The following is a 23,553-nucleotide window of genomic DNA, read 5'->3' on the forward strand; positions in this document are numbered from 1 at the left end:
TTCATCTAACTTAACATCTGATGAGTTAGAGTAGATTTTAGATTGACACAACATTTTCACAATTCATCATCGTCCAAATTTCTTAACATTTTTGAATCAAATATATTTTCAAAAGTTTTCATTTGCTCAAATCTACATTTTAAAGAAGCAAACGTCATGCCCACAATCACAACAAAATAATCAATTCTAAAAGACTCTGGTAGTGAAATTTCATCGTCCTCTCTTTCATTAAATTATTTTTTCCTAAAAATATATGATGCAAGACTTTTAGTAATAGTCAAACTTGCAACAAAACCATCATTCCTATACTTTTCAAAAAAATAAGATTATGCCTTCCAATTGTTTCATGGGAGCCCCAAATCCCTAATTTTTCATTTATTTACCACTTTACAAATTGCAACCTAAAAGGAAAAAAGAAAAAGACAATACCAAAATGTTCTAAAATATGAATTTGGGTCCATCCACCCAAGGCCCCAACTACATACCTAAAATACATAATATTAAAAAAAAAATTTGGGTCCTCCCAAATTCTGGGTCCAGGGCCATCGTCCAATATCGTCCTCCTCCAAGATCGGCCCTGCAGGTAGTACACAGGAGACTGCCTACCAAGGATAGGACGGACTATCGTGATGATAGGAGTTGCTTTTGTGAGAAGTCACAGTAGCATGTGTTCTGGAGTTGCTTTTGTGAGAAGTCACAGCAGCATGTGTTCTTCACATGTGACCCAATCAATTGTGGTAAAAAAAAAGATGAATATGTTCGTCCTTAGTGCCTCCGTCAATCCATCCCAGAATCAACATAGAGGAGATAAATCATGGACGGCTACTAGCCTTTAGAATAATGACTAGCACATGAGAGAGATATTTAACTAGACTTTGTCGAGATTCGAACCCCAGATCTCATTATGACAACATCTCATGTCATTAGACTCATCCGAGGGGACACATGGGATCCAATCAAGCAATTATGGAGGAGACAGGAGACATAGATGCTGAGAATTTTCGAACTCCACTATCGTGGGACCAACAATTTGATGAAGGCGCGGCACCTTAACATTTCATCCATAATCCACTATGTATAGATCACAAGAAATTATTCTGTGTTCGAGGATACTAGATTTGATGTAGAGATGATTCTAAAATAAATTACAAATTCATATATATCAGGACATCTACTTAGATATCATACTTCATCAGACATAAGTAGCTATTATTTGTTTTTCATAAAAAATATCAAATATTGTATTTGATGAAAATAATAATGTCACTCTAATAAAAAAGAAAGATGTAAAATGGAAACTTAATAAAAAAAATAATAATTACAAGTAAAGAAGAATATATAAAAAAAATCTGAAAAGAAATAACAGAAAACAATCAAGAAAATTTAAGAGCAGCCGCAACACTTAAAATGAATCCTAAACATCTTGCAGAACAAGTTATAAATCATATAAATTATGGAATAAATACAAGATCTTTCCGAAATCAAGTTAACAAATTTTCTTTTATGTCACAAATAGAACCAAAAACAAATAACATATCACTTGATCAAAATTAAATTATAGTAAAGCTGGAAGAATTAATCCAATTTAAAAGAAATCAAATATCAAAATTAATCCATATAACTTAAAAAGACTTAATTATGTTGAAACTATACTAACATGTTTAATATCAATACATATGCTTTAGCATTTGCTACATAAAAATTGATTAAAATCTACCAAATAGATATAAAATTTAAATTTTAAATGATTATATTAAACATAATGAATATATAGAATATCCTAAAAATGCATAAAAAAAAAAAAAAACCCAATATAACTTAAAATAAGTATCTTGTGCTTTATCAATTACTTAGTATCTAAGAAATTTAAGAAACTAATACATTTAAAAAAATTCAGAGTTCATCATGCTCAACAGTTATATGTGGCAAAAGGCGATTCGTTTGCCTCCGATGCTCCCACCAATCCGTCTCTAGACCAATATAAAGCTCAACAGCAGCAGCAGCAGCAGCACCAGCACCTGCATGAAGAAGAGAATTCAGATTATCATTATTTAAGAACGTCAGTGAATCCAAAGGTACCAATTAATTTTTAAAAACAGATGGAGAATTAATAAATTTCTGTTAAGGAAATTGAAACATATGCACAATTAGCCAGTATTAAGTAGAACAAACCAGCTGAGATATCTCCGAAGAAAAATAAAATTTCTCTGGCAGCAGCTAAAGCCGAATCTGAACCATGAACACAATTTCTCTGAGCACTTGATCCGCACATAGCCCTAATGCTGAAAATTGAACTTAAAGTAAGACGACAATCTTTTGAAACTTAAGTTAGGAATTAGAATTTGGCATGGCAAATGATGAGATAAAAAAGATGGTTAAGCATGTTGACATTTCATGACTATATGGATTCTTAACCGATTATGTGAAGAGGAGTCTTGGCGCAACAATAAAATTGTTACCATGTGACCAAAAAGTCACGGTTTGAATCCTGAAAACAACCTCTTGCAAAAAGCAGGGTAAAGCTGCATACAATGGATCCTTCCCCAGGATCCCACATGACGGGAGCTTCATACACCGGACTACCCTTTTTATAGGGTTAATGTTTAAATATGTCACTTTTAACAAATTTATCATATACTTCAAAAATAACTAATTCATCACATATTTTGTGACTTGTAATAAACACATTACGTTTTGTTAAAAATAGCTAATCTAACCTACCATGTACCATATAAAAACCTAATAAACTTTTCACCCAACAAAATCTTGTTTAGGAATATGTCAATTGATGATACAGAAAAATATCGATATAACATAGCAAAGGCATATTTAGAAGGATGATTAGGTATAGCATAGTAAATAACGTAGGATACTTCATGAATTAACAGTTGTTAACAAAATTTTACCATTATAATAGATTTATTAAAAGCTGTAAAGTACAAGAAAACGAAAAAAAAAAGTAAAAGTATCTCATTTGGTGGATGGTTCTAGTAAGTACATATCATGGGGCAAACAATAAACTAAGATAGAGAGAAATGTATCAGAATGCATAGTGTTAGAATTCACAGCTCTTCTATTTGATGATGAACTCAAATTTTTTGGTAGGCAATTTGATTCGGTTGAGCCAAATTGTGGTTAGTAATAACAGGCCAACCAAGAAGTTATTAATAAAAAGTGTTGAGATCGCACCGCAACAATAGCGAAGAATCACCAAGAAGAAAATCGAAGAAGAATCAGAAGAAAAGAGAAGAGAGAAGAAAAGAGAAGAGAGACGAAAAGATTTTATCGTGATTCAACAGTGTGCCTACTCCACAAAACAGCCAAGAAGCTCTATTAGAATTTTCTCTACATTCTTTTAGGGTTACAATAATCTTATTTATACAACCCAAAACACCTTACATGGTATTTTAGACCCAAAATACCATGTATTATATGAAATCTAGAAAATCCCGCAATTTTCTCGACGTCTCCAGAATGGGGCACGATTGTGCCTCGACCATGCCCTAGGCTGTCCCAAACGAGGCACGGCTAGGCGCCCTAGGCTGCTTTTCCTGAATGAGGCACAGCCATGACATAGGTTGTTTTCCCAGATAGGGCACGGCCAGACCGTGCCCTGACTTGCTCGTTCCAACATATCCAGACACGGGTCGACCGTTCCCACCGAGCACGATTAGACCATACCCTATGCCACGACCGTGTTTCTTCAAGCTCATCGAAGACCCGAAGTCGTCATGCCCTGGCCTTGCTTCCCAACACAGTCGTGCCCGGCTTCAACTCCATATGAGTTATTTCGAACAATCTCTAGCTTGATGAATATCCACTCCTTTAGAGAAACACAAGCATCTGAGAAGACTTCCACCAAGAACGTTGAGTTAGGTTGCAATCCTCTAGCAACTAGAGAAACATATACACAAGCATCTGAGAAGACTTCCACCAAGAACACCGAGTTAGGCTGCAATCCTCTAGCAACTAAAGAAATAGATCAAGTTCAAGCAATGCTTGAACTTTTTTATGGTAACTAACTTTATGAACGTATATGCAAGTACAATCTCCCCGGAAGAAATCAACTCTCTGATCTTGTGAAACCTCACATCAATATATCTGGTTCTTGCATGATACACCTGATTCTTCACCAAATAGATAGCACTCTAGTTATCACAATATAACCTAACTCCACCTTTGTTGAAAACTCAATTCTCCGATTAACCTTCTAAGTCATAACTCTTCCTTGGCTGCTTCAGCTACTGTCATGTATTATGACTTAATGATGTACAATGAAACTATAGGTTATATCATGACTTCCAACAAATATGTCCTCCCACCACAGTAAACACATATCTGATAGTAAATCTTCTGTCATTCATATCTCCTACATAGTTTGCATTCACATATCATGTAATTGAAATATCCCCTGTTGTATGTTAAACTCAATGTCATATTCTGTAGTATTTCTCAAGTATTTAAAAATCCATTTAACTGCATCCCAATATCGTCGACCAGGATTTGAAAGAAACTTACTATACTAACAGCTTGCGCCAAATCAAGTCTTGTACAACCATAGCATATATCAAACAACCAACTACACTGACATAGAGAACTTTTGACATGTCTTGGATCTTTTTATCTGTGTGGACTGTATAAGAGATAATTTGAAATGATGCGCTAGAGGTGTACTTATAGTCTATCCAACACCTTCTCAACATGGCTCCACTGAGATAGCCATAATCTCCCAAAGACTCTTTCTCTCTATATCTCCATCCCAAGAATTTTCTTGACTACACTGAAATCCTTCATGTCAAATTCCTTGTAAGTAGGTTCTTTAATTTGATGACTTCATACTCTTCGCAGCAATCAACATGTCATCCATATATAGTAACAGGAAGATGAGTGAATCGTCGTTAAGACTCCTCACGTAAATACAGCAGTCATACTCACATCTTGTGTACCAATTTTGAACCATTTAGGAGTTAAAATGCTTGTACCACTGTCTTGGAGATTGTTTTAGCCCATAAAGTGACTACTTCAACTTTCAAACTAAGTACTCCTGTCCAGGCTGACAAAAATCTTGTAGTTATGACATATAAATTTGCTCTTCCAAATCACCATGAAGAAATGTTGTTTTCACATTCTTTTGCTCCAATTGCAAATTATGATGTGCTACCAAGGCCAACACCTGTATGATAGATGTATGTCTGACCATCGAAGAAAATATCTCATCATAGTCAATTCCCTTCCTCTATGAATAGCCTTTTGCTACTAGCCGAGCCTTGAACTTCCCTTCCTCCTTTTCTCAGAAAGCTTCTTTCTTCTTATACATGTTATAATCCTCTTCCCTTCAAGAAGTTTAGTTTGTATGCAATGACTCTATCTCCTTTGTCATAGCACTCATCCACTTATCCTTCTTTGAGCTGTGTACCACATCCTGAAAAGTTGTAGGATATCCGCTACTAGTGAGAAGTGCATAAGATACCAAGTCCTCAAAATCATACCTCGTATATGGTTTGATTATATGCTCTATGTGCTTTGAACTATCACCATCAAAATCATGGATTCCTAGCTCCACTTGTACAACATCCTTGTTGTTGTTGTTTTCTGGGATTTGCCTCTCTTCCCCTTGAGTACCACATCTTTGATGACCACCTTGTTTACCTTCGAATTCCAAAGCTTGAAGTCTTTCACCCCTTTTTGATAACCCAAAAAGATTTACTGTCTACACTTTGCGTCCAATTTTGATCTATCTTCACTAGAAACGTGCAGGTAGGCTGGATATCCAAACACTCTCAGATTAGAGTAATCAACTGAATTTCCCATCCATACCTCCTTTGCTACTTTGTCATCTAGTGCTGCCCTTGGTGATCGACTGATCAAGAAGCACATCATGTTTACTGTCTCTACCCAAAAGTTCTTCGCAAGACACCTGAGACATCAAGCTCTTTCCTTTTTGCTACACCATTTCACTGTGGTGTCCTATAAACTGTGAAGTGTCTCTGTGGTGTCCTATAAACTGTGAAGTGTCTCTTGATACCTTGCTACTCACAAAATTACTGGAACTTTATCCGATCTCTTCCAATCTGGTTCTCTATATTTTTCCACATCTTGAGCTATGACAAAATTTTTCTAACTCGTGACTCATGAATTACACCCAGACTTTTTGTGAGTAGTCGCCAATGAAACAATATATAAAAGTCCACCACGAGGTGTTGCACTGGTAAGTCCTAGAGATTTGTATAAACATAGTCGAGAATGTCCTCCGTCTTATGTGTGGTTGTCTTGAATTGTACTCTACTTTGTTTTCCAAAAACACAATATTTGCAAAACTCAATCTTGCACGTCTTGACACCTTTCAATAAATTTCTTTTATGAAGTTCTAGTATTCCACACTCATTCATGTAACTTAGCCGCATATGCCACAAGAGTGTTCCCTGCTAGTTTATGTCATTTCATCACCGTCAGAGTACCTTTATTGATCTTCATTACTCCGCTTGCAGATTTGTAAATACAACCACTACCATCCAAGTGTGCCCAATGAAATACAGTTCTTCCTCACATCTAGTACATATCTAACATTATTCAACGTCTTGACTACACTATCAAATATTTTGATTCTGACATTCTCTATTACAATGACTCTGCAAAATGCATTGTTACCCATCAGAATAGAACCAGAATTCACCAATTTGTAAGTGTCGAATCAATCTTTGTTAGGTGTCATGTGATAAGAACATGCTGAATCCAAGATCCAAGATTCTATTAATTGCTCTAAACTGACGAAACTGAAAGTATATTGTCATCGTCACTCTCTAAATTTTCTTCTTCCACTATGTTTACAGACTTCAATGAACTATCTTTACTCTCTACATTTGCTTTCTTACTCTCTGGACAATCTCTTTTAATATGGCCATTCACCCCGCACTTGTAACACGTGATCACCTTCTTCTTTCTCGATTTAGATCAGGTCTTATTATCATTGCCCGACCCATATTGAGTCTTGCTCCTGCCACGTTCTTGATTACCTCACCACAAGTCCTTCACCTTGCGAATTCTCATTGCTAGCTTTCTTCTGCTAATGAAAACCCAACAACGCCCTTGTGACCTCCTCCAGCTTGAGGATTTCCTTTCGCCACATCATAAATGTAACCAAATTCTCGTATGTAGGAGACGACGGTAGACACCTTGTATTCATCTTCGATCTTCACATCAACTCGTTTCAGATCACTTACAATTTGATTGAAAACATTGATCTATGCCCTCTGTCATCTTAAGCCAAACAACTTTTGCTTAAGGTAGAGCTTGTTCGTCAACGACTTGGACATGTAACGACCTTCTAGTTTCTACCAAACTAACACTGGTGATCGTCGCCACCGCCTTTGCCTATAGTTCCTCCCAATCTGGCCTTTCCATCACTTCGGGTTTCTTTTTGTCTAATGCCTTCACCATACCTTCGCACCAACAAATCCTTAATCCTCCTCTACCATAATCTAAAATTTCTAGTTCCGTCGAACTTCACCATGTCGAATTTTATAACAGAGAACCAGACATAATGCCTTGACTCTGATACCACTTATTGAGATTGCAGCACAACAATAGTGAAGAACTACGAAGAAGAATATAAAGATCGAAAGAAAAGAGAGATGAAAAGATTTTACCATGGTTCAGGGGTGTGTCTACTCCACAAAATGGCCAAGAAGCTCTATTAGAATTTTCTCTACATTCTTTTAAGGTTACAATGATCTTAATTATACAACCCAAAAACCCTACATGTTATTTTAGACCCAAAATATCATGTATTACACGAAATCTAGAAAATCCCACAATTTTTCCAGCATCTCCCGATCGAGGCACGACCGTACCCTAGGCTGCTTTTCTTGAATGAGGCATGGCTAGTTCGTGCCATAGCCATGTCCTAGGCTGCTTTTCTCGGACAGGGAATGGTCAAGCCATCCCCCTAGGCACGTCCGTGCCTTGGCTTGCCAGCTCCAACAGATCTGGACACGGTAGCATAGCCATGCCCGACACCACGACCATGTTTCTCCGAGCTCGTTGAAGACCCGAAGCCATCACACCCTGGCCTTGCTTCCCAACACGGTCGTGCTCGGCTTCACTCCATACGAGCCATCTCTAACAAAAAGGCAATAGGAAGTGGATAACAATACTTTTCTCAGCCATTCTTCTAGTGGATAAATTAAAGAATCGAGTAATAGGGAATTACTAGTAGGTGATCAAGAGAGAAGATAATAGGAAGATTGGTGTAACTTTTCATTAGCTTGCATCTCATCAAATATCCAATAAGCTAATCTAGTTTTACAATAAATGCCTATCATTATAAGTTGACATGATCAATTTCTTTTGAAGCTGAAGTTTAGTTTTAAGAATAATCTACCTGTGTGGGTGGGAAACTCTAGCTTTGCCTGCATCTGTTGGACCAATCAGAGCACGCCATTCTGAGATACCATTAGTCTTCTCAATAACCATAGCAAGCACTGGACCACTAAAGATTAATATCAAATTATACAGTGAAATATTGGCAAAATGATAACCATAATGTATTTAGGTACAATCACAAAAGGAAAATTGGATTGCTAGTGTTCAAACATCTTTAGAGAATCAAATGACCCTGGTTGAAAAGAATTAAGAGGAAATTTGAAGCCATGAGAAACAGCACATGAGCATGCTAAGGACAAGTCAGTGATAGTAAATTATTTATATACTCAGAAGTATCTACTCATGTATGAACAAGTGGTAAAAGGCGATTCGCTCGCCCCCAGCGCCTCCTTCAGCCCGCCCCAGGACCAACACGAAGGAGGTAAATCACAATAACTGGAGAAGCTAGTGCGCAGGGGAAGAGATATCTCTTCAGGACCAAGGAATTACGCCCTGACTACCCGGAAATTCAAACCCACGCTCTCAATTGGCAAGCTTCTACGTACTAACCACTCTAGCTAAGCCCGTGGGGGCTACTCATGTATGAACAAGAACTAGCACTGTGTTGGTTGCTATATGTCCCAATTAATAATTAATTTAATATGGGAGGAAAAGGATGCAACTAGGAAAGAAAAATTCAATCATAAATAGAAAAAACTGATGCATGAGAATTAAATATGTATTTGGTTCCAGTGAACTAACAAAACCTACTACGAAACTGAACAAAAAAACAATTCACAAAGATTGGAAGATATGAAGTGACAAATCAAAGTAGTAGAGCGAAAGATGAGAAATTAGACATAAATTGCATTTCAAATCATCAACAAAGGAACATGACTGGAACTCCGTTTTTGCAGAAGTGGTCAATGTAATAAGTGATTAAAGCTCAGCACTTAAGTGCTTTCAGAACTGAGAATGTTCCAACTGCATCCATCAATCTCTCAGGTAGAAGCTTTTATGTTTGAAATGCATGCTTGACAACTTAAAATAATAAACTAAAATGCAGCATTATGTTCCTTTCGGGATAAATACTTTATTCAATGAAAACAATTAATAGTCGTGGAACAAAAAGAGGAGAAAATGTTTCAATTCTTATAGGCGGCATACAGTGGCTTGAATTCTTTACAATTAAATACCTTGTCATATACTCAACAAGATTTGGGAAGAAGCTCTTTGCTGAATGTTCGGAGTAGAAAAGTGTTGCATTTTCCACAACAAGTTGGACCATCAACTCTTGGACAATGAAGAATCCATTTTCCAAAATTACCTGTTTTATCCTATCTGTGAAGTTCCCGTAGATTCCATCTGGTTTTATCATAGCCAAAGTTCTTTCCCCTTTTAAAGCCATGAAGCTGGTGGACCTAAAATTACTCAAAAAAATGCAAGTTCCATGTTGATACAGACACCAACAAGCTATATATTAAAATATAGTTATACACAAAGACCAATTAGATTAAGAACTACTACAATAGTTCTTGACACAATATCTCATCAGAAATGAAAAACAATGTCCTCTGTTAAGGAGGGGAAAAAAGAACTATAAGAAAGAAGGTAAGGCAAATATTAGTAATAATTACATAAACAAGAGTCTAATTACTAATATTTGTTTTACCTTCTTTCTTATTTTGCAAAAAGATGGAAGATTTTAGACGTAACAATACATTGAAGTAGAAGAGGAATCAAAATCCCAAACAAGAAGAAAACCACAAATAGGCAAACAAGTAATTATTGATGGACGAGCTCCCTGCATAAATAAGCTTAAAACCTAAAACAATGACAAACATCCAAACATATATCCCTTTCTAAGTTAGAAAGTAACCATGAGAACAAATTGGTTATCAAATCCTCAATCCCTACCTCTAAGACTGATAGCCAAGTATGGGCATCCAGATTGTTTGTTTAGAGTCAAAACTCATACCTCAGTGTCAAGCAGGACACTAGGAACGTGCAGGGTGCTCCATGATTCAGTATAGAGGAGTCACCACCTGTCTTCTATGCCCAACTGTAGGCACTATGGGAGTGATTATATTAAAATGAAGTTTCCTTTCAAATAGCAACTAGCAAGTCATCATGGAGTTGAATGGGCTCTGGACTGTTTTCAACAAAAATGAAAAATGAAAACTATGTCCACAAACAATAGAGGGACAAGGGGGGCAAGATTAATTTAGCCAGATGGTTGGGGAAAACACAACTTGATGTTGACCAAGATTGAACTTTGTCTTTGTCAAATTATCCAGATTCTAAAATATTAAAATATACATGTGCATAATCCACAACTTGATGTTCGGCAAGCTTGACCTTTGTCTTTGTCAAATCATCCCAATCCTAAAATATTAAAATATACAACATGTGCATATTCCACAATAGAGGACTCAATTACAGACTTCTGAATGATAAATCTGAAAACAATATTCAGAGTGAAAGTTAAGGAGCTATGAATCCGAGCAAAAAAACTTTCTTTTCAATGGAAAATATATCTGTTCAACCTAATTGAAGAGCCAATTGATAATACCCTCAGTTCAAGTGACACCCAAACCAGTCCAGACATGCTAAAGTGTCAACTCCAACCATTGTTCCACAAAAAAACCTCAACAGATGTCACTATACACTTGTCAGACATAAAAGACAACAAATTAAAAGGGCAGCCCGATACACAAAATTTCTGCCAAAGCAAGTCCCAAGGAAGGATCGGACCACATTATGTCGTTTGTACACAGTCTAATTCTGCATTGAGTCTCCATGGCTCGAACTCGTGACCAACAAGTCACACAGCAACAACTTTACCGTTGCGCCAAGGCTTCCCTTCAAAAGACATAACAAAATAAATCACATATGAATCTCCTACACCAATGAATGCTCATGTGTCATTAAAATGAAGACTCTGACCTATATACCCTAGCCATAGAAACTTGCATTAAGGCACAGAAAGTCCACTAAGACAACAATTGGCATACAATTCGAAACATAGCCCCATTTGTCAAGTAGGTCACCTTGAGGCTTTGCTCAGCAACCCCATATATCCCCTTATTTAAAAGAATTGTGTATGAGTCTCCACATCTGTCCCCCTTTTTTGACCTCAAATCTTTGTCTAACATAAGCATAGAAATGCAATTTCACTAGGACATTCTCAACATTCTCTTTTTCTTGGCAAATCCAAGTATCTCTCCTACTTTCTCTTACCACAATGAGATATCGCAATAGCAATCCAAACCTTGCCTGAGACTAGGATGAATATTGAGGTGTTATTAAATGATCATATAATATATTTGTCAACTTAAATTGACCCACGAGTTTTACACCAATAGGGCTCGACTTATGCATTGTCAACTGAGAAAGTTGCTAGGTAGAATCTGTCTTAATTTTAATTATTTATTAAGATAGGGTGTCTACTCTTAAAGCTAAAAAAGATTCACTAATATTACGAATAGATGGATTTCACAGTCTAATATTTCTATCGCATATTAGCTATATTTGAATTTTTACTAAGTAATGATTGTGTGATTATATAGATACTCACTCGGGGAAGCATATTATCTTGCAAACCTTTGGATCCTTGTTTGGTGTGTATTCAAGGTGGGTGAATTGACTTCTTAATTTCTTATTAATGAACCATTGTATATGAATTCAATCGTGAAAAAAAATTATATCTATATTAGACCAGCATCAGAAATTTTCTAAAAGTAGGTGCATAACTTTACAAGACAGTCATTTCTGTATTCTCATAATTTATTCTTCTGTTATAGAATGGATAATTCTGATTTGACCTATACTTCAATTTGTAATAAGTCTAGCCATGTTAAGCCAAATTAGATCAGATGTCATTTTTGTTGGATGTGTACTTAGTTTATTCCCTATTAGCATCTTAACTATCCTTGTAGAACTCATTGCATTAAACCAAAGCTATATAAGAGGGATGTTTGATGCATTGAATAAAAATATAGGAGAGGAGAAAAAGAAGAAATTTAATTTCATCCAATTATTTCATTTTATTTCCAACCAAATGAATAGAGGGAAAAGAAATTTGATAAAATGACATTATTTTCTTCTTTTTGGTTATGTGCAAATAAGCAAAATGGGTGAAAGTGGTGGAAGTCTTTTCTTTTCCATACTTAAAATTGCTTAGTTTCTCTCCTGCATCCTATCCCTTAAATAGTCACGGCATAATGTGGTTGACCACATTTGTTGCAAATCAAAAGTTCTGGTTTAGTTTTGATGTTTCCGAAAAAAAGGGCTGGATTTGTTAGTGTTGGCTTGAAGCATGCCATATGTCTAGGGTATTCAGTTTCCTGTGGAGACGGGAAATAGCTAAGGGAAAATATGGAAAAAATGGATACCAGAAGAATTTTGTAATTTATGATTCTTTGGAGGGAAGGCAAGAGTGCAGGAAAGTTTAGTTTCTTAAAATTGATTGTTTAAATCATTAAAAAAAACAATTGAATAGATTTATCAAAAAAAAATCTCAGTCAATTATCTGAACAGTTATACCAATGCTTTTGTCCGATTGGCACAACCATCAAGAAGTTAGTGAAACTTTTCCATAGCCTCTTCTTTCCATCAGTCTTTGACCAAGGAAAATTTTAAGGATTTATTAAATTACTCAAATCTCTACGACATTTCAAATTTTTTTTGTAGTTATAATGTAAATTATAAAATACATATCATGGATTGAAATATCGAGCCGTGCCGCCCGAAACGGGCAGTATTTACCGTTCCGGCACAGGATCGGCACCGGTACATATCGGCACCGCGACCGCGAGTCTGTTGCGAGGTTGCGACAGCCTCATGAGGTCACGGAGGGTGCCACAACCTCGCAACGACCCTTCGTCCCCTATGAAGGGCCTCATGGCTGGCCTCTGCCGGGGTGCGGCGGCTGCCCTCCACCGGGGCGCAACGGTTGCTACACCTCTAAGGTAGCCCTCCACGAGGGGCATGGAGGGTGCATGGTCCCCACGGCGGCCGCCCGCAGGCTCATGGGCTTACGGAGAAGAAAAAGAAAATAAATTAAACGGAAACTTAGAATAATAATTTCAATCAACTCCCAGCTATGAATATGATAATCTAAATATGCCTCAGGGGAAATGGTGCAGCAGCAGGACACCTTCTTAGTTTCCTAGGCATTCAAAGATCGAATCTCAACCTCAACGAACTAACGAATGAGTTTCCCTTAATGGATAGTAGACCTAAGAATATTAAACTGATGGACCGTCCGTTGTGAGCACTTCCTAATTTGCCCTGATGGCCGATGGGAAACTTCCGTGAGGCCGAGCCGCTCACCCCAGGATTAGTCAGCGTAAGGTGGATACCTGGTGTCAATTGAGATAATCTAAATAGGCTTTATCAAAGCCTAATAAAATTATCCCATTAATTTAATGTATATTTTATTTATTTATTTTATTTTTAAAAATATATAATAAATTATTTATTTATCTATTTACTATATAGAGATGGAATGATTTCGTATTTTTTATTTTTTAAAAAATTATTTTATTTTTACTTTTTGTAGTTTAAGTTTTTTAATATTTAGATTAAATTTTTTTATTTTAAACTAACATATCTATATTTAAAAAATACCGAAACCATATCGGCACTGCAAATACAATACCGAAACCGTATCATTCTGGTCATAAATCGAAACTTTAATACAGCTTGAGATTTTAAACCATCCCTATATATAATTTAATATATTGCAATAAGTATTTATTTTAAAAAAACGAATACATGATACTTAGGGGGTGTTTGGTTGATGGGTTTGGGAATGAGGGAATGGAATGATAGTAAAAGATAGTGTTTGGATTGTGGATTTGGGAATGACATTTTGGGAATGATTACTAGATTTATGGGAATCAACCAAACTCATATAACTTGATGGGTTTCATTTTCATTCCTATTCCCATTTCATCCTACTATCAAACTCATACCCATAGTGATTCCCATCATTTAACCAAACGCCCCCTTAATCAACAACAACAATCAAATCTTTATCCCACTAAATGGGGTTGACTATATGAATTCTCCTACACCATTGAGTTCAATCTCCTACTATATTCTCATCTATATTTAAATGAATTTTATCTATTATTACTATTCAAATCTTCTTTGATCTCCCCCTGCTCGATTAATATGCATATTTGTCGTTCTCTTATATCGCCTAATTGAAGTATTTATTAGTCGGCATCGCCTAATTGAAGTATTTATTAGTCGGCTAAGTACGTATCTATATCATCTTAAATGCATCTCTCAATCTTAACATCCTCATCTCTGCGACTCTCATCTATTTCTCGAGTGTTCACTTCATAACCCAACATTCAACTTCATATAACATAATAGGTGTAATCACTTTTTGTAAAACTTCCATTTAAGCTTTAAAAGTACCCTACGATCACAAAAAAACACATAACACCCTCCTCCATTTCAATTATTCTACTTGTATCTTATGTAAAACAAATCTATCAACCACTCCATCATTTTACAAAAAACGATCCTAGATACTTAAAACTTTCAATTACACATAACTTGTCATCTCTTATCTTAACAATTGTTTTATTACGTTTACTATTACAAAACTTAAATTTCATATAGTTTGTCTTTACTAAGTCTAAAATCTTTCACTTCTAATGTCTCCCTCTAAAATTCAAACTTAGTATTTACTTTTTTACGTATCTCGTAGACCAAAACAATGTCATCTATAAACAACATGTATCATCATAATGTGTGTTGGAAATATTTAGTGAATTCATCCATAACTAGTGTAAAAAAATAGATTAGAGTGGATCCTTGATGTAACTCTATTTTTATAGAAAATGGTTAGATTAATCCGCTTGGAGTCTTCACTCTTGTCATTGCATCCTCATGCATGTTCTTAATTATTTTAATATATGTTATGCTAATATCTTTCTTTTCTAAATTCTCTAGATAATTTTCCTTAAAACTCTTTCATAAGTTTTTTCTAGGTTAATAAATACTATGTATATTTTTTTTGATATTTTTTAATTAGTTGTCTGAGAAAATATATAACTTTCATCGTCAACCATTCAAGCATGAATCTCCTTAATTTTTTTGTATCACTCTTCCCAAAGTGTCATGGTATGGTTCATTAGCTTAATATTCATATAATTTGCACAATTTTGTACATATCTTTTCTTTTTATATAAGGAACTAAAGTATTTACTCTTTAGCATTTTCTTCATTTTCAATATCAAGCTAAATAATTTTGTAAGTCATTCAATATACTACTTCCCTAGGCACTTCCATGTTTATATTGGAATATTTAATCCAACTATTTTTTCATTTTTCATCTCATTTAATGCATATACTATCTTGAAATTTGAATTCTCTAATAAAAAATTAAATTTTTATACTTCTATAACCTACTTGAATTTCCTAAACCCTAACCTAGACCTATTAGTGCATGGAACACCACATGATTGAATCTACATTTTGATATATGGCAAAAGAATTTAAAATTAGGTTATGTGTGATTTGTTGTGTATGTCAAGTGTGCAAAACTTATGAAAGATTTGGTAGGTCAGATGACCAAATACCAAGCAAGAAGGAAAAACCCTAATGGGTTAGTAGGATTGGACACTAGGCAGTGAAAGTCTTGATTAGAGAGGAAAGCAAGAGGCAGAAGCCCTGATGGGTCCAGGAGATGGGACATCAGACAACAGAAGTCTTAATGGATCAATAGGCAGACAGCTGGACCAGATATCTAACAAGGTAAGTCTTGGGTAACTAGACAAGCGAAGCTCAGAGAGACCACATGGAAGGTGATGAGGAGAGAATCTCTTTTCTAGGACGAGGGTAGTCTTGTAGGTAGGTGCAAGCTTGATGGAGAAACCACTCGGTGTTTCGAAGTCAAGATGGACAATTGTGATTGTTCAAAGCTTAGTTCTAGTTATATATGTCTTGTGGATTAACTTTGTGTTGCAGGAAGCTAACTAAAGTTGACCAATCAAACTTGGAAGGTCTAAGCGATGGAATCATGTCCGAGCAAGCTGATGTTCCAAATGATCAGAAGCGATCTGGGCAACTTGATGCCCAAAATGAGTCTTCAGTCAAATAAAAGATGACTTGGAGGACCACGTTATGGTTCAAGCGACCGAAAGCAGATTCCAACCGCATGATGACCAAGTCATAAGGATAAGACTTGACACATAAGCTTCTGGGAGATCAAAAGTGACTTCCAAACAACAAAAGATAAGTACTGTTGAATGAGTAGAAGATACAGGCTGAGCTAGGGGTACCCGAAAGGGTCTTCTAGGCACCCGGAGCACTAGTATAATTAGGGGTAGATGGGGGGCCTCTCAACATCATCAATTCAAAATATCTAATACTTATTATGTTGTTCCAAAGTGTGTTGCCCGGTTAAAGTTCCCATTAGGCAACCTTGCTTCTAGTTTGAAATTTTTATTTGTTGTCTAATTCTTTCTATCTAACTTGTATTTGATTATTGTTCTCATATCATATATATCTCATCAAATATTTGTAAAGATTTCTCCACCTCTAGAAGAGTTTTGTTAAAGGAGAAGATTAGAGAGATTATTCAAGACTGATCCACCTAATGGATTAATACATCGTGGATGTAACAACCCTGGGGGTTGTGAAGTACATTAAATCGACGTGTCCATTTTAATTTCCACTGCATTATACTCTGTGTTTAATAGTGTTCTAAAAATCGTCCTAGGCGGCCGCCTAGGCGCTAGGCGCCAGCCGCACTGAAAACATGCTAGTTGGCCAGCCTAGATGCCTAGGCGGGATTAGGCAATCCTAAGCGCCGACTAATCAATCAAATTGTCTAGGCGCCGCGGAAATAGTGCGGGGTTTTCATGATTATGATTTTTTTTTTGGTTTGGACTTTTAAATTTAAAGCCCTATTAAAAAAAACTGAAATGTAACATTGAGTTTGTGTCCGATGATGATATTGAATTTGTGTCTGATGAAAAATAAGTTGTTGAAAATTATGGAAAAGAAGTAAAATAAATTTGTGATATTTTATTAGTTGTGTAATTTTGAACTCATTTTAAATTTGATGTTATTGTTTTGGAGTTATAGAATGTGATTTATTATGTAATTTATGTTGATACCGTGGAATCCGCCTAGCGACCCCTAGTCCTTGCCTAGGTGACATAGGCACTAAGTGTTGGTCTAATGCTGAACTTGCACCTAGAGAATTTTAGAACCTATTTTTAGTAGTGTTCTAAAAATCGAATTAGGCGGCCGTCTAAGTGTTGCCTAGACGCCAGGCGCCAGCCAACTGCACCAAAAACATGTTGGTCGGCCAGCATAGACGGCCTAAGCGCCTAGGCAAGATTAGGCAACTCTAGGCGCCAACTAATCGGTCCAATCATCTAGGCGTCATGGAAATAGTACAGGGTTTTCATGATTTATTTTAGTTTGGCCTTTTAAATTTAAAACCCAATTAAAAAAAAAACTAAAACGTAATCTTAAGTTTGTGTCAGATGATATTATTGAGTTTGTTTCCGATGAAAAATAAATTGTTGAAAATTATGGAGAAGAAGTAGAATAAGTTTGTGAGATTTTATTAGTTCTATAATTTTGAACTCATTTTAAATTTGATGTTATTATGTTGGAGTTATAAAATGTGATTTATTATGTAATTTATGTTGATATCGTGGAATCTGCCTAGCGACGCCTAGTCCCTGCCTAGGCGGCCTAGGCACTAGGCACTATCTGGTGGACGACTAGCGCCTAGCAAATTTTAGAACCTTGGTGTTTAGTAGTGTTCTAAAAATTGGCATAGGTGGTCACCTAGATGCTAGGCGCCAGCCAGCCGCACTAAAAACATGCTAGTTGGCCAGCTTAGGCGGGATTAGGCGGCCCTAGGCACTGACTAATCGGTTGAATCATCTAGACACCGCGGAAATAGTGCAGGGTTTTCATGATTTTTTTAGTTTGGACTTTTAAATTTAAAGCCCAATTAAAAAAACTAAAATGTAACCATTGAGTTTGTGGCCGATGATGATATTGAGTTTGTGTCAAATGAAAAATAAGTTGTTAAAAATTATGGAGAAGAAGTAGAATAAATTTTTGATATTTTATTAGTTGTGTAATTTTGAACTCATTTTAAATTTGATGTTATTATGTTGGAGTTATAGAATGTAATTTATTATGTAATTTTTTGTTGATACCGTGGAATCCACCTAGCAACGCCTAGTCCTCACCTAGGCGGCCTAGGCACTAGGCGCTGGTTTAGCGCTCGACGCCCGACTAGCTCCTAGCGAATTTTAAAACCTCGATTAACACGTTGGCTGAGAAAGGGATATTCTTGTGTATGTTGGGTATGCATCCCCCACACGTCTAAACGATTATCCTACCTCCTCCTAAAAGTCTGACTGCTCCTACAAAGTTCCGATCCTATAGCCATTTGCCCTTCCTACCTTGTCTCGACTCTTGAGTCTCTGCGTACTAGTATTTGCTAAGAATGACCTCTTCTACTATCACCGAGACTATTTGGCCTATCTTCTCCGCCCTTAGTGAGGATGGCTGGAGGTTGTCGTGTAATAGATAAAATCTTTGGATCTTCACGATTACCTCTTCCCATATTCTCCATCTCAACAATGTCATTTGATGTTGCTGAAAAACTCAGCAACTGCAATTTCAAGGAACAACAAGGAGAGGTTTGGAAATGTTGAATCCATACCAAAGAGAGACTTCCTCGTAGGCCCCTCTTCCCTATTTAGAGCATTCGCTCAATCCCATCCTCTCAGAAGGATCTGATTTCTTCGGGCACGCCCACTTATTTCGCGATGTGGCCCTATCCTTTGATAATATTATATTCCTATCTCCCAATACTAGCGGGATGCCCTAATAGGCATTACTTAAGGTGGCCTGGCCCTCACCTACGAGTCCCCTTTGGATCAAGACCTCCCAAGCTGAGACCTTTCAAGGCCTCGAGGATGAGATCCCTTTATGTCGAGACCTTCTGAGGCCTTTGGGTTGAGACCCCTCTAGGGCAAACATTTCGAGACCTTACCAGGGAGACCCCTCGAGACCTCTAGGCTGAGATCCCTACGGGTCCAGACTCACCCTATGCTTCGAGCTATCTATGTCCCTTGACTTCCCTGGCTTGCTGCAATGTGCATCCCAACTTATATAGTTTCATTTACTAATTAGAAACTTACTCAACTGAGTCCTTAACTATTTAAGCTAAATAAGTTCAAAAGTAGAAAGAGCAGCCTTACTCTACCACTACACTCGATTTGGTCAAGACGAATCTCTTTTTGTTTTCTAAGATACTAGATTGACTCTAAGAAGAACATAATATTTTGATGTTGATCTACTATGCGGAACTCTCCGACTGCTCGTAGTTTGTTGCAAAGAAACAAGTAGCAAAGCTTGACTCTGCCGATCCCCCTTTGAGTGAGAGCGAGTGGAAGTCTAGCGCATAGCACCTTCTCTGAACTTGAGTTTCGTATGTATAGGATAGCTAGCCCAACCAGCACACTTAGATAGTTGGCGTAATGATATAGGAGATCCCTTCGTAAAGCATTCTTAAGAGTACTCCAAGTAGTTCCATTGCATCTCTTTCACTGAACCCTCTCCATCACCACCAATACTCGCAATGGACCACAAAGAGTACTACTCGTAGCTCCATCGTACTAACAAACTGTTTATTGTATGTAGAGCAAGATTAAAAAAAATGAAATCTTTATGAAATCACAAATTCAACACATCAGAAACTATTTAAAGTTCATCCAATGCAGCAATAAAGGTCATAATGGAAAACGACTATGACAATTGACCTTGTCACGCTCGATTTGTTTACGGTAGTTCAAGTTTGAGTAGGCTTACTGAAAGCAGAGAACGATGGTGAAGACGAGGAAGGGTGGGAACCTTCTCATCGGGAGTGGGAGACGGCAGATCAGGGTAGATCGTTGAACTTCGCCTTTCAGAGGAAGGGTGCGGGCAGAACAAGAGGCAGAGAGGGCGCAGCCGTTTCAGGTCGTCGGCGTCCATGAGTTTGTTTTACAAAGCCCGAATGTGATCAAGATACGGTGAAATGGATGGATCCATATGGGACTGGGGACCAGAATCGTAACTAATCCTGGACGTCCAAGCATTCGAGGGAACCAAATCCACCCCGTCCAGTTGACGATCATTTATCAATTCTTGCTCTGAATTTTTGGGGAGCACAAATTCAGTAATTCGGATGTGTAAGGCATCTTTGAGATGAATTTAGATCGTCCGATCGACAACAAAATATGGAGATCGAGAAATTTCGAGACAGAGGATCCGAATTACAAATTCAGTCGTTCATTTTATTTTTAAAAAAATAATAATTGAAACGGTCCTTTTTTTTTATTTTTTTTTAGTTATCAATCCGATTTATAAAAAAAATGTATTGATCATTCAGACAAATTAAAAAATATTAATTATCAGCCCAGTATCAATCTATGTTAAAAAAAATTATTTATTAATTAGTCTAAATCAATACTTAAATATTAGAAAAGAATTAAATATTCTAAAAGAAATTGTGAAAGTGCTCTAAAAGGACCTCTTATCCTTCTTCTCATCAAACGACAATTTCAATACAACGCATTATTTTATTTTATTTTATTTTATCTTTAAAAATTTTTATTTTAATACTTTAACTTTATTTAAAATTATTATAACATATAACAGTTTAAATTATTTATAGTAAGTTTGATCAAAATTAAATTGAAATGATTTTAATTAAATTAGAGTAATTTTAATCAAGTTGAAAAAAATGAATAATAATATTCCACATATAGTAACTTTGATGAAATAAGAATAATTTTATTTTACATTGTAATAATTTTAACTAAACTTATTAAATACAAAAAAAATGGTATTTTTAAGATAAAATAAGATAGGTCATTATTTTGATATTTTTCAAATTGAGATTATCTTTTAGCTATAATAAAGGACGTCTATTGGTAGATAATTAGTATTAATGGGGAACCAACTTCAAATTTTGAAATTTTTTTACAATATTGTACGTGTAAGGTAGAAAGTTGTAATTTGATGAGTGAAAATAATAACTAGTTTGTAATTTTCTTTATAAAAAATTAAAGTGAAATGACTATATTCGCCCCAATCAATGTGAATTATCCAAATAGTTTTTCTAAAATTAATTTCAATTTTTAGAAGTTAAATTAGAATAAATAAGTTCAAACTTTCAAAATTATTTTAAAGACTTAAAATAAAATTTTCAACAATTCAAAATGTGCATGGCAATTACACTAGAGTAGCAACTCGATCAAGCTTAATTTGTGTTTCAAATTACTCACAGCTCGATCTGATTTAGGTCACTGTGTTCAACATAACTTGATGAGGGTTAGCTCATGTCATATCAGGCACAACTTCTCTCAGGACAGACAAGAGTGGTGGCTCGACCTTTTGATCTAATTAAACATGGCGAAGGAACTAATCATCCTCCGCCGAACATAGATCGATGTTGGACGATACTTTATCCTCTCAGAACGGTCTAGTGACTAGCACATGATTTATTACCACTATAACGACTGGAGTTCGAATCTCGGCATAACCGAGGTAAATGATTCCCTCATGTACTTGTCACTATTCCAAAAATTAGTAGTCATTCATGATTTACTTCCTCCGTATTGACCTTGGGACGGATTGACGGGACTACTAGGGATGAGCATAGTCACATTTTACCACCATGTTAGGTGATACTTCAATCTGACCCTCGTACAAAAGAGATGAAGGGATAGTTTTAAAAGTCAAAAACTTCCAAAAAATCAAAATATCCCTATTTAAAATAAAATAATTAATTTATAAGGTATTTTGGTCAATTTTAGTCTAAAAATACTAGGTAACCCTTAAACAAATTAAAAACGTATATTTTCCTTATAAACATCCTCAGTTTCATCTCTCATTCATTATCCAAATAACTTTCATTCTCTCGTTCACATAATCACAATTCATTTCCTCATCACTTTCTAAACTCACATCCCTTCTAATTTTATTACTAATTTCTACCATTTCAATACTTACTATTTAGTCTCTCTAGTTAATCCTTATAATTTCTCATGGGAGATGGATCGTAATCATAGCACTATTGTGACAAAGCATCTTTTCATAAAAAAGGAGTTTCTCGTAGGCTAGCGCGCGAAAAAGGAAGGTTGTGATCGACCTCGGACAATTGATTTATCTATAAAATTTATTCACTTTGATTAATCAGATAATTCATATGGTCAACTATGAATAGAGCAGAGCATTCTGTGATTGAAAATAGCAATTAGATCGATCATAAATAATGGTCTGGTCGATCATGAACCAAGAGGGGGCGGAAGCAAGCTCGTCAGAGTGAATGACATAGCTACACAAAGAATTTGCTTTCTCTTGTTAATTGTTTAGCAAGGGCACACACATTGAGATAAATAGATAACTAAAACATAATAAGAAAATATAATTATTTATTTGGCTCATAATCTCTTAGGGTTGTCATATCCAAGGCCTATGCACATGTCATCTATCTTTCTCATCTTCGATAGCATGTTAGAGGTAGAGAAATCTCTTACGACGTTTGAGAATAAAATATGAGGAAATAGAAAAAAGAATACTATAATTTCAACTTTGGTCATAGTTGTGTGTTACTTTGAACACAAGCTCCTTGTCTCCTTTTATAGCCATTGGTCAAGTGCTAACATGACAAATTCAGTTGCCCGAAAATTGCTGACGTGGTAGGTTGATCTCATCCATAAAGAGGTCTTCCCTACATCGTTTTTGTTGACATGTCATCCTTTTAATTACCTGAACTCCCTTCTTGTCAACTAAAACCCGATCAACTCAAATCTCTACTTTGGATAGTCTTCCACATGACATCCAGCCGTCTGATCCTACTCTCCAATAGCCTGATCTCGTTAACATTGAATTTGCATTGTTGGATCAATTTCCATGTGGCTTTCGACACCCGATCCAAATTCGACGATAACCTATCCAAAATGGATAATAGATATCATTGTGCATTGATGGATCAATTTCCATGTGGCTTTCGACACCCGATCCAAATTCGACGATAACCTATCCAAAATGGATAATAGATATCATTGTGCATTGATTGACCAAATTTGTTAGTTCAGTTGATCAAAATAATCAAGGACTCTGAAGTCACTGACATAGCAACTG

At 36.1% G+C, this 23,553-nt stretch overlaps 1 protein-coding gene across 2 annotated transcripts; it reads right to left on the reverse strand.

The window, feature by feature from the left end:
- Nucleotides 1-1,814: 1,814 nt before the first annotated feature.
- LOC122042886 (probable nucleoside diphosphate kinase 5) lies at nucleotides 1,815-20,421 on the reverse strand. Of its 2 annotated transcripts, none has more exons than XM_042603274.1 (5): nucleotides 20,233-20,421; nucleotides 9,558-9,782; nucleotides 8,381-8,488; nucleotides 2,173-2,282; nucleotides 1,815-2,018 (listed from the first exon to the last, which is right to left on the reverse strand). In XM_042603274.1, exons 1-5 carry the CDS (start codon nucleotides 20,280-20,282, stop codon nucleotides 1,894-1,896), a joined length of 618 nt encoding a protein of 205 aa, XP_042459208.1. In that variant the 5' UTR covers nucleotides 20,283-20,421; the 3' UTR covers nucleotides 1,815-1,893. The 2 variants fall into 2 exon arrangements, with proteins under 2 accessions (XP_042459208.1, XP_042459207.1); XM_042603273.1 differs by having other exon boundaries at nucleotides 9,558-9,791.
- Between the last annotated feature and the right edge of the window lie 3,132 nt (nucleotides 20,422-23,553).

Source organism: Zingiber officinale, chromosome 2A, assembly GCF_018446385.1.
Source record: "Zingiber officinale cultivar Zhangliang chromosome 2A, Zo_v1.1, whole genome shotgun sequence".
Lineage (NCBI taxonomy): Eukaryota > Viridiplantae > Streptophyta > Magnoliopsida > Zingiberales > Zingiberaceae > Zingiber > Zingiber officinale.

Bases quoted from the DNA above. Each gene is read 5' to 3' on its own strand.
- LOC122042886 (XM_042603273.1), bottom strand. From the start codon at position 20,282: ATGAGAAGGTTCCCACCCTTCCTCGTCTTCACCATCGTTCTCTGCTTT. The intron at 9,792-20,232 runs GTAAGCCTACTC...CATTTTTTTGAG, and splicing joins ACCATCGTTCTCTGCTTTCA to TAATTTTAGGTCCACCAGCT. The intron at 2,283-8,380 runs GTAGATTATTCT...TTCAATTTTCAG, and splicing joins AGAGTTTCCCACCCACACAG to CATTAGGGCTATGTGCGGAT.